At 48.3% G+C, this 17199-nt stretch overlaps 1 protein-coding gene across 16 annotated transcripts in view; it reads right to left on the bottom strand.

Annotated features, from left to right (window-relative positions):
• The window catches only part of ADGRB1 (adhesion G protein-coupled receptor B1), a 283024-nt gene that overhangs the window by 80706 nt on the left and 185119 nt on the right, over positions 1–17199 (bottom strand). For 14 of the 16 annotated variants that reach the window (XM_085572623.1, XM_077781806.2, XM_085572630.1 and 11 more), the window contains one exon: positions 6841–6982. In XM_085572623.1, coding sequence (XP_085428749.1) covers positions 6841–6982 — 142 coding nt within the window. The remainder of the gene's footprint in view (positions 1–6840; positions 6983–17199) is intronic. The other 2 variants (XM_085572625.1, XM_085572637.1) reach the window with 1 other exon arrangement.

Below are 17199 nucleotides of genomic sequence, written 5' to 3'. Positions count from 1 at the left end.
CATTCTCCGTGAGGTTTTAATCCGAGCTGAAGACAGGGGACCAACCCCAGCCCTGCTCCGCTCCTGGGGTCACTTGGTTAATGCCAGCGCCGCTCTCGCCTTTCCACCGAAGGGGGAATTTGGCTCGGCATTACTCACGCTCCAGCACTGACTCCCACAACGGCTTTAAGCTCCCAGCCACTTGATCCTGCTCCTCTCCCACGTCCCCTTCAGATGGAGAGATACGGGAGGGTGATGCAGCATTTGCCTGCAGAAGAGTCCCTGCCAGGGCTGCGCCGAGCTCGCCGGCTCCGGCTGGCGGGGGCCGAGCCGCAGCCCCACGCTGCTGCAATCCCACCAGCTGGAGTTTTGTCAGGAGTTAAAGAGCTGGGTGAATCCACCAGCACCGAGCAGGAGCTCGGGGAGGGAAGCTGTCAGCTGGGAATATCTCCCCAAGTACCCAGCGGATCGACAGACAGCGAAATCCGCAGACAGCCGCCAAGGAGGTGGGATGCTGGATGACTGCTTATTATGCTGAGCCAAATCCTCCTATTATTACCTCCTGTGCTACCTGTCTTCTTGTAATATATTCAAGTGTTGTCTCTGCTAGAAGCACAGCACAGCGCTGAGAGGGAATTCCTATCCCACTCGTCTCTCATGCCTTGCCTGTGTATGTTCCAATATCAATCACTTATTTGCTAATGGGATCTTTTATTAGATATCTGTGTACAGCACGCAGCAGTGGCAATCTCCAGTCAATTCTCCCAACAGAATAACAATCCCAGGCTGCCTCTGGCACCTGGAGCACACCACAAGCTCTGTCAGTGATCTTCTTCCTCTAAAAACCCAACATAAATCATAACTCCGGGTCCTCTCCAAACTCAAATGAGATTTAGCCCGAATTTACTCTGCCAACACAAACTGACAGACCCCACGTCAGTGACAGAGCAATCCTTTAAAACCAGGTGATTTCCAGCAAAGCAAAAATGTAGGGACACAATCCAGTGCTTTTTGTTAAGAGGGCACTTTGGAAAAATAATGGACTTCTTTCCAGAGGGGTTAGACCGTGGGTTGGCCCGTTTGGCCCCCTAAAAGCATCACACATCCTGTCTCCTCCTTAATCACATTATGAGAGAGAGTAGGAGGGGAAAACTGTCTGTCCAGCTGGTTTCTACTCTATCTTCTCCATTCTATCCACGCCTGCTGAAACTCAGGAGGGCTAAACTGGATTTAGTGAAAAGAGCCTCCCTGCTGAGCACAGCAAAGAGCAGCCCGTGATTTACAGGATCACCAGCTTGCTCCTACAGGCTGCCACGGACCTCAGGGAAAAGCACCCCAGAGCAAACAGCAGCTGCTCCTGCTGTGGAGCAGGAGATGGGCAAAGCCCAGAAATCCCCAGCAGCACTTAGACCACATCCTTCCCCAATCCCAGCACGGAGCTCTCCTGGGACGAGCAGCAGTCCAGCTGGAGTGTGACCCTTTGCCACTCCCACCTTGGCATCTCCGCACCCAGGGAGAGTTCAGTGGCAACAGAACAAATCCCCAGGAAATCTTAGGCAACATTTCCAGCTCAAGAGGCATAATCAGCTCCTAAGAGACACTCTACCCACAGCAGCATCCTGGAGAGGACGGGGTGATTGCAGGAAGAGGTGCCAGCAGCGCGAGCGCGGGAGCTCGCAGAGGATTTGGACCTCAAAAGCTCAAATGTTTGTGGCTCAGCAATGTTCACCCTGGCACAGCTCCTGCCAAGCGGGCAGGAGGAGGCTCCTAAAGCTCTGTCAGGGAAATGACAGCACTTGGTGCTTCCTGGAGCACCCTTGAGGCTTGGGGCACTGTGCAAATGTGGATGCACAGAGCCCGGGTTGTCACCTGCAAGGGTGCTGCAGCTGGAGAAGAGGAAGCAGAAAGCAAGGAAGTGTTTAGCTCAAGGTCACAGTTTCACTGACAGGCACAGAAAAGCTCTGGCTGTAGCCTCAACAACACCCCCAAATATATCAAACTCTTCCTTAAACCCCTGTACAACCTGACCAGAGTTAGATGTCTCAAAGCCTGGCAAAACTGAAAACTTCCCTTCCTCAGAAAAGTCCAATTTTTAAATGAAAGAGTTAATGTTGCAGAAAAAGCAGAACCAATATTAACTAAGCCTGGAAACTGTTGTGAACATGAGAACTGTCAGTTCTCAAAGTATGCAAAAGGCTTTGTTCTCATCCAGACTCCAAATTTCACATGATAAATGACGGAAGAATATAAATGTTAAAGTGTTCACTTCCAAATGAAGTTCTCCAGTCTCATCTAAATAAAACTGCTATAATTTTCCATCAAAATGTTGTCAGAATTGCTACACCCTTACAAAATAGTTGATTCATAACATCTACTTTTTTTTTTTTTTTTTTTTTTCTGCTGGGAAACCTGGATCTCCTCTCTGTGGAAGAGAGGCCCTACAGAATTTAAGGAGCTTAAAATAACCCACCTTGTGTGTGTGCACTGTGCATGAAGTACATAGAGCTCCTGCAGCACAGGACAATCTTTTTAGGGGGAAGATCCTCAGGACACAACAAGATCTTTGAAGGTCCCTTCCATCCCAAAACAAGAGGTTTTGAGGGACAAAAAAAGAAATGTTGTGAGTTTAGAGAGGAGCTTTAAACCCATGGGTAAGAAGCACACCAGGAAAGGTGGTTCCCATTCTTGCAAACTGGAGATAACACTGAACAAAGCCTCTTGCAATGTCTTGGGATATAAATCCTGGAATCATCAAGGTTGGAAAATATCTCTGAGATCATCAAGCCCAACCATCAACCCAGCACCCAAGCGCCACATCCACGTATTTCTTGAACACTTTCCAGGGATGGCAACTCCACTGATTCCTTGGGCAGACTGTTCCAATGCTTGACAACCCCTTTCCTTGAAAACTTTTTTCCCTAATATCCAATCTAAACCCCCACTGGCATCACTTGAGGTCATTTTCTCTCATCTCACAGATCAGTTCACTGCCTGGCCAGCACTCACCCCACAAAACTCAACAGCTGCTGGTTTTGCCTGTCAGAAAACACCAACAAGGAGGAGAGATGTTCCAAAAATTCAGCGCAGACATAATAAACTCAGGACCCCTACAAATTCTTGCCACCAACTCTGAATCTTTATCGAGTCTAGGAATGAGAGGAGAGCTCAGATGCCTCTCTCATCAGTTTTCTGCAGGCAGGACCAGTAAGGAGGGGGAGAGACAACAGAGATGTATTTGTCAAGTTTTACTCCAGCCCTAAGGGCTGCACAAATCACAGATCCATCAGTTTGGATTGGAAGAGACTTCAAAGATCATCCAATTCCAACCCCGTGCCATGGACAGAGACACCTTCCAGCAGACCAGCTTTCCCCAAACCCCATCCAAGCTGTGCTTAACCACGCTTTAAAGCTTGATTGACTGTACAAAGGCCAAGCACAAGGTGGAAAGCAGCAAAGACAACATGAGCCAAACTCAGGTGAGACAACCATAGAGGGAAAGGCTTTGCTGCTCATCCTCAGGCTCCTGTTCTACTCCAAAAATTGCCAAAATATAATGAAAAAAACACCACCACAAGCCTCACACGCAGCTCTGTGGTTTCCTTTTGCCCTCACTCTCTGTTAGCACAGCTACTGTGCAGGTGTAGCAACACAGGCATTGCCCTTCCAAAACAGGCAGGGTATAAAGCTAAAACAAAAAGACAGTCCCAAAATGCTGTGTTCCTTAATTTAAGAGGTTTTAATCTTTCACGATGGTCAAACAGCAGTTGTGCCAAAGCAGGGCATGAGGCTGCCTCTGTCGAGTGGAGGTAGCAGGGGAAATCAAGCACAAATCTGAACTCCAGCTTTTGAGCTGGATCCAAACAGCTCCATCACAGTTTAGGGATGTCTGCCTCCCAAATTGACTCAAAACACAGCACTTTCAGCCTCCAGCTTCACTGAAATCAAGGAAAACTGCTCCCTTTCCCCACTACAGGAGCAACTCTCAGGTCCCAGCCCAGGCAAACTGTCCTTGGCCAGTCCGAATCAGCAGCAACACTCGTCCCAAAAGTCTTTTTTCACTGCAAAGGAGCTGTGCCCATACCAGGGTTACAAATATTTCAAGCTGCCAGGGCCAAAGGCTCCAGAAGGGAGATTTATAGCAATAAATAATATTAATGACACAGGCGGACGGAGCTTCTTGTCCTGAGAGCTCCAAAGGCACATGAAAAACTGCACCATAAATGTCACCACCGCAGACACCAACGATGACGAGATGCCACCTCTGGGGACAGGAGGCAACGTGGGCTTGTTCAAAATGAGATTTGGGGAGGAAAGCGAGGGAATGAGGAGCTGGATGAGCACAGCCATGCTGGCTCACAGGGCAGGCACAGGCAGGAGACGGGTCCCAGCTGGTTCAGCCAGGGTGGTGGCTGAACCATCATCATCAAACCCTTGGACTGGCTCAGTCAGGAGGTTCTGGAGATATCCAAGCTCCAGTTCTGCCCCAAACCCAGCCAAAGGACTCATCCTGATGCTCATGAGTGGACTCAAGCCTGGGAAAAAATGAGCTGGGAAACCATAACCCAACCAGCAACCAGAGGAGTTGGAAGGAGGGCAAAAGAAGCAATTTTAGGCCTAAACCCCAAAGGAGCACAGCGAGTTTAGTTGCAGATATAATAAAACATGTCTGGGCGAAGGAAGCTGTATCCTCCCGCAGCCAAGCCCACTCTCAAATGCAAAAATACTTGCAGGGATGGTAAAGGACTGACACCCTCCTGTGTTATCCGGATAACACAAACACCTGGAGCTGATGGAGCAGCAGCATCTGGCCACATCAAATTAACCATTTTTTCCCCAGGCTGCTTAATTAAATAATCCCAAGTAGTGTGTGATCATAAAATCTACATAAGAGAAACTTCTGCTTTAGCCAAGGCAAAGATTCCCTTTGCTTTTCCCACACTGCCTGATCCTCTGCCCACTTCCAGAAGATGGATCAGCAGAGGACCTTCACCAGCAGCTCAGCTACACATCTGGGCTGGCTTCATTTCAGGCTTTGCCTTAGAAACCTCCCTGCAGCAGAAATCCAAATTTATTTTCCCCAGCCATACAACACCCCAGAACTTTGTCAGGATATCTTGGAGTCCTTCCCACGCAGGGCAAGGCTCACTCATCGATCACAACCTCTGGAGCCAGACCCTGAAGCTGCTGGAGCTTGGGGTGAAGGGTGAAGCCCGGCTGCTGGCAGCACACAGCCCTGCAAGCTCCCAGGGCAGGTGACAAATCCCACCTGGCTCACCTGAGATCACCCTGTCCACCCCGAGAAGGCTGGAAACACTCCTGGAGAGCACCAGCCCAGCAGCTGCTTCCCTGCCTGCTTGGTTTATGGTGGCAGGACAAGGAAACAACAACCCATGGAAGAAGACTGGGTGCAGGGATGCAGCCAGCTGCTTCCAGAGCCCTTCCAAGCGGGAACACGCTCCCAGTCGTACCTCTGAGCATCCTTCAGTCAGAATATCTCTACCTGAGCCCACAGAGTTGGTGCCTCTGTCCAAAGGACCTCAAAAGCTGCTCTGCCCAAGAGCCCAGAGCCCGTTTCCCAGCCCTGTGGTGGCTGGGCCTGCTCGGGGCCCAGGCAAACACAACCAACACTGTGTCTTTAAAACCACTTCAGTGCAGATGTTGTTTCCATGGTAACTAGTGGACCAAATACATTAGTGTTTCTAATAATAAACCAAACCTTCATCTTGGAAAATGTGATCCCCCCTCTCCCTTTACCACGCTCACCCTTCCTTTTTTCCTTTCCCCTCCCCTTCTGCCAAATTAAGCCAGCATTTAACAAGCAATAATTAGTAAATAATTGCAAGGGCCCAGTAACTCCCAGTGCCCAGGCAGATGGAGAAGCTTTAGGTGGAGGAGGGGGTGGCTTCACTCTGTGAACCTGGGAACTGTCCAAAAAGGGATGAACTACTTAAAAAAAAAAAAAAAAAAAAAAAAAAAAAAAAAGAGGAAGGAAAGAATAATTCAAAAGCACAAGGTGGAAGAGAAGAGCCTGTGAAGCGTCTTTTGACCACCCCAGCGCCGTCTTTAGTGCCCTGGCACCCTCCCCGTGCTCTGACTCAGGGTGCAGCCGCCAGCGATAATTTCTAGGAATCTCGCACTTTTTTTTTTTTTTTTTTTTCCCGGAGGCTCCGTCCGAAACGCGGCACCGACTTCGTGTCCCCGACAAGCGGCCAAAACTTCACAACTCCTCCCCTCCTTCACAACGCTCCCCGATTCCAGAGTGGGAACCCCGCCACACACGCCCCAAAAAGTGCGTGGGGAAGCGGGAAGGACGCCGAGGCGGGGATGGAGACAGGTGGGGAGGGAGGCGGAGCGGGGCGATTCCGCCCCCCAAAAAAAGCCACGTGCGAAGATCCCGTGCGTGGGGAGCCCACGGGAGTGAAGACGCCTGCGGGGGCCGGTGGCTCCCCACATTGAGCGGGATTCACGTCCCGAGGCAGAGCGCAGGGATGGAAGGATGGATGGGGAGGACGCGGGGAGCAGCGCGGCAGCACCGCCGATGTCCGTGCGTGCGCGTCCCCAAGGCTGCGCTCAGGGTCGGGGGGAAGGGGAGAGGAAGGACGGCGGGGAAGGAAGGGGGAGGGTTATGCAAAGCCTCACGCTGTGTCGCCACGGTCCCGGTGACACCGGACTGCAGCAGCGGCGGCGGCGGCGCTCGGAGCTGTCCCCGCCGCGGTACCCGGGAGCCGCGCACCGGGGATGCTCCGCTGCATCCCGGGCGCGTCCCCTTGGCCGCCGCTCATTCCGCCCTGTCCCCCGCGTGTCCCCACGCCTCCCCGGCCCCTCCGCTCCTCCCTCCGCGGTGCCGCCGGCGGGACTCACCATGTCGGGGCTGAGCTGGGCTAAGATGGCGAAGGCGGAGAGCCGGTCACACAGGCACTTGGTCCGGGAGGCGTCGAGCGGGACCGTTCGGCAGCCGCGCCAGGACCAGGCGCCGGGCGGAGAGGCGGAGGCGGAGGCTCTGCTGGAGGGAGGAGAGCAGGGAGGGAGGGACGGGGCGGCGGAGCGGGGAGAGAGGGAGAGCGGCCGTCAGGGCGGGCGGCGAGCGGGCACCGCGCCCCCCTCGCCGCCCCCATCCCACCAACCCTCCCAGCGGACCTGCGGCTCCATCCCGGTCCTGCTGCTGGTCCGGCCGCGGCTCCCCCGCCCCGCTGTGACCTCTCCATCAACCCCACACGTCTGAAGGGTCCCCTGCAGCCCCCGGGCTGCCCGATCGCCCTAACCCTATAGCCCAGTCCCACATTTCCCATATGCACCCTCCATACCCTATAGCGCACCTATCCCACGTGTACACGCGTAACTGCACAGCCTCATCCCACACAGCCACCCCAAGGATGCATAACCTTATATCCCTGCCCCAAATATCCCATATGCACCTCCCTAACCCTATAGACCTGCCCCAAATATCCCATATGCACCTCCCTAACCCTATAGACCTGCCCCAAATATCCCATATGCACTTCCCTAACCCTATATCTCTGCCCCACATATCCATATACACCCTCTAACCCTATAGCCCTGTCCCACATATCCCATATTAACCCTATAGCCTTGTCCCACGTATCCCATATACACCCTCTAACCCTATAGCCCTGTCCTACTTATCCCACATGGACCTTAACCCTACGACCCCACCCCACATACCCCATATACACCTTCTTAACCCTATATCCCTTTCCCACATATCCCATACACAATTTCTTAGCACATAGCCCAGTCCCACATGTGCCATACACATTTCCTTAAGCGTCCCTGTCCCACTTGTTCCATATGCACACCCTTAACCCCACAGCTCTGCCTCATTCATTCCATCTACCTATGCACAACTTCCACCCCAACATGTGCATGCACAACCCTCAAGCCCCGTGACACCCACCATATTGATCCACATGTGGGACACATGGATAAATCATCCTACAGCCCTGTCTCTACACAACCTGAACACACCTCCCCATCCCTACAGCCCTGTCCCACAAATCCCTTTTATGGATGTAACTCTATAGACCTAAAACACACCTGAGTCCCCCACAGCTCTATCTCTCACCCCATACACCCCCAGCCCCCTGCTCCATACCCCATGTGGATGTGTATAAACCTCCCCCAGGCATGGGAACCCCAATCACAGCTTCACCCCCGCCTTGCTCCTTCTCCAAAGGCCAGGCCAGGACCCTCCTGAGCCCTTTCCCACATTCCCAGAGCTCTGGGCAGGGCAGGGATGTTCCTCCCTCACGGCCAGAGGGACCTGAAGACATCAAAGGGACAGATCCCTGCTTTCTCCTGGCATCCTTTCTGCCCAGGGAAAAGCAGCAGAATGGGGAAGGGGCCATAGATGGAAAAGTCTCCATGGTTTCCATCCCACAGGTGGAGTGGTTCCATGGGGAAAAATGACTGCAGCCCCATCTCTGTACGAGCACAAGGGGCTAAGCCAGGGAAAACAGGAATCTGCTGCTCCACCTCATGTGCTGGGACAGTGGGGACCCAAAAACTGCTGTCATTTTCCACCCATTGCCTCTGTGTCTTTTCCAGTCCTATCTCCTGGGATATGGTCGCTAAGGGAAGAGAAGATGAGGAGAGCAGGTGCAGAAATTCAGTAGATGGAGAGAAGGTCAGCATCCCTGTGCATAACCTGGGCTTCACAGGAGCCTGAGACAGGACGTGGAGGCACAACAAAAGGGCCATCTGCCTCCACTGAAGGGACATGGGGAAAGATGTCCCACGTCCCCAGCTGACCATCCTCAGAGGAGGGGATCTGGCAGCAAGGCCAGCAGCGAGCCCACGGCAGCTCCAGATGGAGCCAAGCTGCTCAGCAGCCTTGGGTGCACCACAGATGGCCTGGGCAGCTCTGTGCTGCTGGCTCCAGAGACCTGCCCTGAGTCACAGGCAAGTTCTTTGCAGGTCTTGACACGGTGCAGGCTCTGACCTGCTCCTCACACAGACTCCGAGCCTCCCTCCACGTCCCTGTGCCACCGTGGCCTGGGTGACAGAGCACCAGCACGTCCTGCTCTCTGTCCACTCAGATCCTGTTCAGCATGTGACACTGAGCCTCTCTGAATTATTTCTGGCTTGGGTTAGAGCACTGTTCATAGTTAAAAAAAAAAATCATAAAAAAACCTAAATTAATTTTACTGTAGAAGATTGTAGGTAATACACAGAACTGTGATTTTTTTTTTTTTTTTTTTTTTTTCTGTTCATCCCCATTTTTAAATGTCTGGACCCTACTAAATGTCTGAATGTCCCATCCCTGGGAGTGTCCAAGGCCAGGCTGGATGGGGTTTGGAGCAATCTGGTCTAGTGGAAGGTGTCCCTGCCCATGGCAGGAGGTTGGCACTAAATAATCTTTAAGGTCCCTTCTAATCCAAACCATTCTGTGATCCCGTGGTTCTCTGTCCATCCATCTCACGGGACATAAATCTGTCTTCTCTGGATCAGCAGCTCTTCACATGTTTTTCTCTGAGCTGTCACATCATTTCTCAGAGACTTTCAGACCCTGGCATTGTTCTTTGCTCACTTTCATGCACCTTCTGACATCCCCCAACACCCTTTTTGGAAGGAACCAAGAGATCCAAGGCCAGTCTCATGGGAAATCTGAATTCTGTATTCTCCCCTCCACATCCTGCTCGTATTTCCAAGATCTGCATTATTGAGTTGTTCTGTTTATCCACTGTCACCGAGAAAAATGCCTTATTTATGATGTGTACAAATAATGACAAATTCCCAGACTCCAACAATGAGTTCTGCATTCTCCTAGAAAGTATTAATTTAGCTTGACAAAATCTATTTTCCATAAGTTGATTGCTATTAATGCCTCTGTTTTAATGAGCGTGCTATTATTCAATTATAATCATAATATTACCCACAATTTTTGGATCCCATTTCAGATGGATACTGTGCCTAAGACAGATGTGAGGCTGCTGTGCTTACACACACATGCTCCTCTCTCCAGATTTGGGGAACTCTTCCACTTTTCTTTTCCTAAAGAGCAATGATGCCAAATTAGTCTTAACCTGCTCTTTTAAAACCTTCGCGTTCCAAATTGCTCTGTCTTGTTACTCTTGCTCACATCTCACTTTGTTGGATGATGTATAGCAGGTTTTCCAGCTGCTGGGGTAATGAAAAATATTTCATTAGGCTGAGATGTGGATTAAGGAACCAGGCTCTCTTCCAATTACAGAATACAGGCGTTTATTGAAATTCCTGCATTATTATAAATAAATCTGTCATTTCGAGCTAGTAACAAACCAATACCATCAGGATTTATTATGGGTCTAGTAGACTCTGAATTTTGCTTTTTATTCATCTTTGCTGGTCTGAAGCAAAAAATTCCTACACTTTTCCTTTTTTATTTTTTTTTAATCTTGTATTTTTCAAGCTTTTAATTTGCATTGCTTGCCGTCAATTTATCCTTTGTCCAGATTTCCACAGCAGCTTTTACTTTCCCTCTATAACAGACTTTTTTTTTTTTTTTTTCTAAGAGATCGGTGCATTTAGCTTGTGGTGTTTTGTTGGTTTTCTGTTTTTTTTTTTGTTAGCTGAGGGTATTTTAGTGCTCTTTTTCATTTATGGGTTTGAGGATATCTAGAAAACTGCTTTTTAAAAGGCTCCTAATGATAGAGTTTTGGAATCATAGAATGGTTTTGGAAGGGACCTTAAAGATCATCTTTTTCCAACCTCCTGCCATGGGCAGGGACACCCTCCACTAGACCAGATGCTCAATGTCCCACCCAACCTGGCCTTGGACACTTCCATGGATGGGCCACCCACAATTTCTCTGGAAAACTTGTGTCTGCTCTCACAGGTAAGAATTCCTTCCCGACATCCCATCTCACCCTGCCCTCTGGCAGTTTAAAGCCATTCCCTGTGTCCTGTCACTCCAGCCCTTATCCGAAGTCCCTCTCCAGCTCTCTTGGAGCTCCTTCGGGCACTGGAAAGGGCTCTGAGCTCTCCCTGGAGCCTTCCCTTCTCCAGACTAAACAACCCCAGGTCTTCCAGCCTGTCCTTTCATCCTTAACTATCCCTCAGCTTTTTGCTGTTTAAGCAGCCTTTCCAACAAATAGAAATGCTTAAATCTCACATTTTTAGAGCATCAAATTTGTCTAAACTGCCCCACACAGACACCCCCTGCCCCAAGGAACCTATGTGGGAATACACTTGCCCTCACCTCACTGCCAATCCCAAAGCCCAGCTTTACTCATTTACCAGCTTTCAAACTAGACTAGGACAGATCTAGACTATACATCAACAGAAGTAACCTCATCCAAAAGGAAAAAAAAAACAACCAAACAAAAAAAAACAACAGGAAAATAAATCAGAAAACCAACAAGAACAGGAAACCCCAGGGAAAGTATCAGAAAACAAATAACACTCCCCAGCTGCTGTGCCTGGTCTCACACTCCCATGGCAGAAAAGCTGACAGAACAGCACTGAATGCAGTATCAGGATAAAATCTATCCAGGGCCAAAGCCACACTTGGCACAGCCTGAAATCCATTTCTCGATGCACACAGAAAGTGCACAGCGATATTAAGGCAAGAAAAAAAATCAAAAATTAAAACAACCACCTTTTGCTCTTCAAAGACCTGGTCTGGTGCCTGCTTACTTATCCTGTTGGACTCAGAGAAAGCAACTGGATCAAAGCCATCCAGTTCTTGCTTTAAAAGCTGCTATAAATCACACAAAGGATGGGTGATGTGGATGTGCTGAGTCAGGAACTTGGTGTAAATCACCTCAGAATAAGTCCAGCTACACCTTTTAATGGAAAATGAAAATCTGGCCTTCATTACTACCAGTGCTTATTAATTAATTAGTCATTACCAGTCATTAAACCACTCAAATGCTCCAAAGAGCATATCCACTCCTCTGGTTTTAACATCCTCAGAAGAATAACTTTTCTTTCATGCTTTCCTTCCTCGCTGCAGATCTCCCTAATTACCTCTTCTCGTTGCCCTGCAGCCCTTTGGACACAAACACCTCTGCACCCTTTGGGGATGGACCTTGGAGATGGGTTGGGAGAACCTATTTGGAGGTAGGAGGATGTGGCAGAAGAGCCATGAGCCTCTTCTCACTGATTCCCAGTGTGGATGTAGAATCCTGGAGTGGTTTGGGTTGGAAGGGATCTAAAAGATCAGCTCGTTCCAGCCCCCTGCCATGGGCAGGGACACCTTCCACTATCCCAGGGTGCTCCAAGCCCTGTGCAGCCTGGCCTGGGATAATTCCAGGAATGGGGCAGCTTCTCTGGGCAACCTGTGCCAGGGCTTGGTGAATTTCTTCCTTGTGTCTGGTCTGAATCTCCCCTCTTTTAGTTTTCAATCATTTCCCCTTATCCTGTCACTCCATTCCCTTATCCCAAATCCCTTTCCAGTTCTCCTGGAGCCTCTTCAGGCACTGGGGCTCCAGCCCTGGGAGCATTTCCATGGCCTCCTCTGGACTCATCCAGCAGCTCCATGTCCTTCTGATGTTGGAAGTCCCAGAGTTGGATTTGTTGTTCCAGGTGAGGTCTCACAATAATTCCTTGTGATTTTGGGTTGTCCCATTCATGGTTTGTGACTGTTTGAGCCTGTCCAGCATCACCTGCTGAAGATCCTACATTCAGTACCACTAAGAAAGATCTCATGGGATTTCTCCAAGGTCCAGGGAAACACATCTGAGGGAGTTTGGGTCTTTCTGGTTGCAGATACCTGCCCAGATAGTGTTTGGTTCAACCATCAAGTATTACCATAAGCCTCACAGTTCAGTGCAGACTTGAAATCCTTAAACTCAAATTTCAAAATTCAATCACTGGATTTTGCCATCTAAAGATTATTTCACTGGCAGCAATTCAAATTACAAAACAGATAGATTGAAAAAGAGCATCTTTCACATTTGAATGCAAAATTCATTCACTGTGGGTCTGACGAAAAGCTCTGCAGGACAATGGGCTATAAATGAACAGGTCCATAAGGGGAGGAACATTTGTGTATTCGTGTGTGCCTGCCTGTAGGTTCAGGTTTCATTTGTAAAGCAGTAGAAAAGCCTTTGATTCTGCCAAAAAAAATACACTGGGTTTGTGCTGGGAAATCCGTGCTCAAAGCTCAGAGGCAAAGAAAAAGCAGAATTTGAGTTCTTCACAAATATTGAATCCAGGTACACTAATAAGGGAGCAAAATTATTTCCAGGCGGTCTCCAGAGTGGAGGCAAGAAAGAGGAAACTCTACTAAAGGGAAAACGTGGGCAGAATATTAGAGGAGAGTGTAGTCAGAGTGATTACAACCCAGTCAAAAAGGAATTGTAGCAATCCCCAAACCAGACTGGCGTAAAAAAACGTTGTATGGGGAGGGTGAGCAGGGAACCTGACAAGTTGGTTCTGTCTCCAACATCCGTGGTCAGATTTATCTCCGGTGTAATTCCAATGATGCTGCACAGGAAAATGTCTCACCATATGTTACAACATGACTCTGAACATCATCTGAGCACTTGATGGGGAAAAGCAATTAAGCACTGTCTTGTAGATTTAAGCAGGAGCTAAGCACATGCTTAAGGACTTGCTCAAACAGAAATGCTGCTCTGAACAGGAATTTGCACAAATTTAGAGCTTTTGTTGTGGGAAGAGCCACGGGCAAGAGAGTGTTTTTAAAATTGGGGTAGATATTTGAGATCTGAGAAATACAAGGAATCTCCAGTCGCCTTTTCCAACCCAAACAACTCCGTGGTTCTCTGACTGTTCTTGTTTCACACGGACCATTCCCCCTTCTCTAACCAGGAGAGTGCTTGGCATGGGTCCAGCTGGCAGATTGATTATTAATTTGGAGAACAAACCAGAGATGAAGTCAAAGTTAATCCTTTTTGTGGGATTCCCAAAAGCAATTTTCATTTCCAGCTAAAGGCTGCCCCAAAGCGCCTTTCAGACACTTTGGCTCTGCACAATAGCCTGGGACACAAAGAAAAACCCTGCAATCATATTTCTGCAAAAAGTGTGTCAGAGTCACAGTTTGTGCAGGACCTCGGGGCTGAATTGAAGAGTGGATGGCTCCTAAGAGAAAGGGACATGAAAAGGTTTGCAGCTCTGGAAAAAAAATAGACTGATTAAAAATAAAATAAAATAAATCTTTGATTGGCTGCTCCAGCAGTTACAAAGGATCTCATGCCAGAGAGGTAAATGTTGAAATTCATTAAACACTAAGCTTAATATGGGTTTAAATCAATCTTTAACACTGCAGCTGCTTGGAATGTTTTGGACACCCTCAGCACCAAAGCAGTGATCACGCTTTGCTTAGTTGAGACCTTCCTAAGAACTTAATAAAACCAGCAAAACTCTTTCACGGGGTCATTCTGTTATCCAAGAGATAATTTTCCCTTTCTGTGATCAATCCACTGGTTCAAAGACGGGCTGAGCTCTCATTTATGCTGCTGAAAATCCTGAGAGACATCTCACACATCCAGAGAGGCAGTGTAGGCTTACTGGAGCAAAACCAAACCTCCTGGAAAAATCCTGCACTTCTGAGCCTCTGAATTTGAAATGTACCACAAGTTTGGTAAATCCAGGTAGCTCAAAACGAAATCTGAAGTTCCAATGAAATAAAGGACAGCCCAGCAATTTCTCTACATTCATTTAAGGAAATCAAGCATCATCATCCTTATTTAGCTCAAAGCCAAGAAAACCAAATGTGTCCTGGGCTCCTGGGCTGGATCCCCGTGGCGTGGGCAGGTCAAGGGAGAGCAGTGTCCCCCTCTACCCTGGTGAGACCCAGCTGAATTCAGTTCTGGGGTCCTCAGCACAGGAAAGACGTGGATCGGGTGGAATAAGTCCAGACAAGGCCATGGAGATGCTCCAGGGGCTGGAGCCACTCTGCTCTGGAGCCAAGCTGGGAATGTCCAGCTCCAGGGAGAGCTCAGAGCCCCTTCCAGGGGCTCCAGGAGAGCTGGAGAGGGAATTTGGACAAGGGATGGTGGGACAGAGCAAAGGGAATGGTTTAAAACTGAAAGAGGAGAGATTCAGACTAAATAGAAGAAGGCAATTCTTCCCTGTGAGGGTGGTGATGCCCTGGCACAGAGTGCCCAGACCAGCTTGGCTGCCCCATCCCTGGAATTGTCCAAAGCCAGGTTGGATGGGGCTTGGAGCAACCTGGGATAGTGGAAGGTGTCCCTGCCCATGGAATGAGATGATTTTGAAGGTTCCTCCCAACCCAACCCATTCTATGAGAAGAAAACTGAGGCACACAGAGATGTGAATGGATACAGACCTATAAGAGGGCACTCACAGAGCTCTGATATTTGGAATAAGCAGTCAATAAATACATCCACACATCCCTTAGCTGAGTTTCCTGGTTTCTTTATAGAAATTAAAAACAAAACCACCATAAAACTTCCTGCTCCACTACTCAGATTACTCAGTTAACTTACAAGTTTTACTTGGCACTGGCTCTTTTTCTCCCTCTACCCCAGGAGCACAGGCCTGGCACTAAACAGAACAATATTTTGTCAGTCTGAAAGGATCAATAATCAGAGTAGCAGCTATTATTAAATTAGCTTTTTAGGAAAAAAAAATACAGCAATGAAAATGGAAAATGTGGAAAAGGAAGAAAAAGCACACTCTTGACCCAGTTGCTTGATGCAAGGAAATGAAACCACAGCAGGAATATGATTTTATTTCTCAGAGACCCCTAACTCAAGATGTTTGAGGTGATTTTCTTCAGAAATGGCAGAAGCAGAATTAAGAAAACAGTGATTTAAGAAAAGATTAATGATATTTTAGGAAATTAGGAATATTTGGGATTTTCTTTTTACGTATGCATGGGAGAGAGGGACAGGAAAAGATATACAAGGAGGTGACAAGCAAGCCCTTTGTCCAGCTGTGAATTCATGAACACAGCAAACTGAATTGCAGCATTTTCAGGGGAAAAGGTTACTTTCCATCTGCAAATTAGGCCCATTAAAAAAAAAAAAGAAAAGAAAAAGAAAAAGAAGGAACAGCCCATATGCAGCTTCTAGTCTGAAGTGTTAATTAACATAAACAATGTTCAAACGCACAAAGAAATGGATATTACCATTGAAATAAAGCATATGGCTGGCTAAATACCCCGAAGATTATCTGGAGATAATCTTTTCAGGCACCAGAAGTGCAGCTGACATTGAGCTCTAATGATTCTCATCACCAGGCCAGGCCATCCCACCAGAGAGGAAGCTCAGCACTTCCCACCATCATCAGCCTCCTGGGTTTGCCTCCTGCCTTTCAAATCCAGAGCTGCTGGTGGAGAATTAATGAGCACTTTCCCTCTTTACAACCCTCCTGCACTGCTCCAGAAGGACTGAAATGCAGGAATCATCTCTTGAAGGAGAAACTTGTGCCATGGATTGGTCTCCAAGGGGCTGCTTCACTCAGGGTTGTGTTGGATGGGGATTGGAGCAGCTTGGTTTAGTGGGAGGTGTCCTGCCTGATCTTTAAGGTCCCTCCCAACCCAAACTGTTCTGTGGTTTTATGGAAGGGTGAGTTGGGGGAGAAATTTGATAAAAATTTATCCACAGCCAATATCCTGATGTTCTCCTGCCGAAGTTCTTTCCCACAGGACAGATGTTTCATTGGGATGAGCCCCCAGAAGGATTCCTCTGTCCCACTCAATATTCCACTGAACAATCCTGAACGTGCCAGAATTTTCATACAGAAAATGTGACACCATGGCCTGGGCAGAGGAGGAATGGAGAAACCAAAGGAACTCAGCCTTGTGTGCTCAGTCTCTAAATCAGAAATTAATGTGGAAATCCCTGTGAGGTGTCACAACATTCCAAACCAGTTCAAAAGCCCCTGATGACAAACTCAGGGAAATATTCCTTCCTGCCCCATCCCTGGAAGTGTCCAAGGCCAGGCTGGAAGGGGCTTGGAAGTGGGTGCTCTTTAAGAGCCCTTCCAACCCAAACCCAGTTCTGGTGGCTGTTTAATAATTACAAATCTGGTGGCTCCCACAGCATCTAGTTAGGATCAGAACTTGAAATAACACGAGGGATTTTTTTTTACTTGTTTTGGTTTTGAGGTGGTTTTTTTGTTTGTTTTTGGTTTTTTTTAAAATTTTTTTTTGTTCTGTAAGGCATATTTGAAGTCTTTTTGTCCTGTGTATGTTTTTTTTTTCCTTTAAAAAGATGACATTTTCCAGCTCCTCTACAGAGCCCTGTGAAACAGAAAAGCCGGCAACCCCCTATAATCCCTTGGCTTCAT

This window comes from Lonchura striata, chromosome 2 (genome assembly GCF_050655825.1).
Source record: "Lonchura striata isolate lonStrDom1 chromosome 2, ASM5065582v1, whole genome shotgun sequence".
NCBI lineage: Eukaryota > Metazoa > Chordata > Aves > Passeriformes > Estrildidae > Lonchura > Lonchura striata.
The sequence above is the reverse complement of the archived record's forward strand: the minus strand, read 5'-3'. Positions and strand labels throughout refer to the sequence as shown.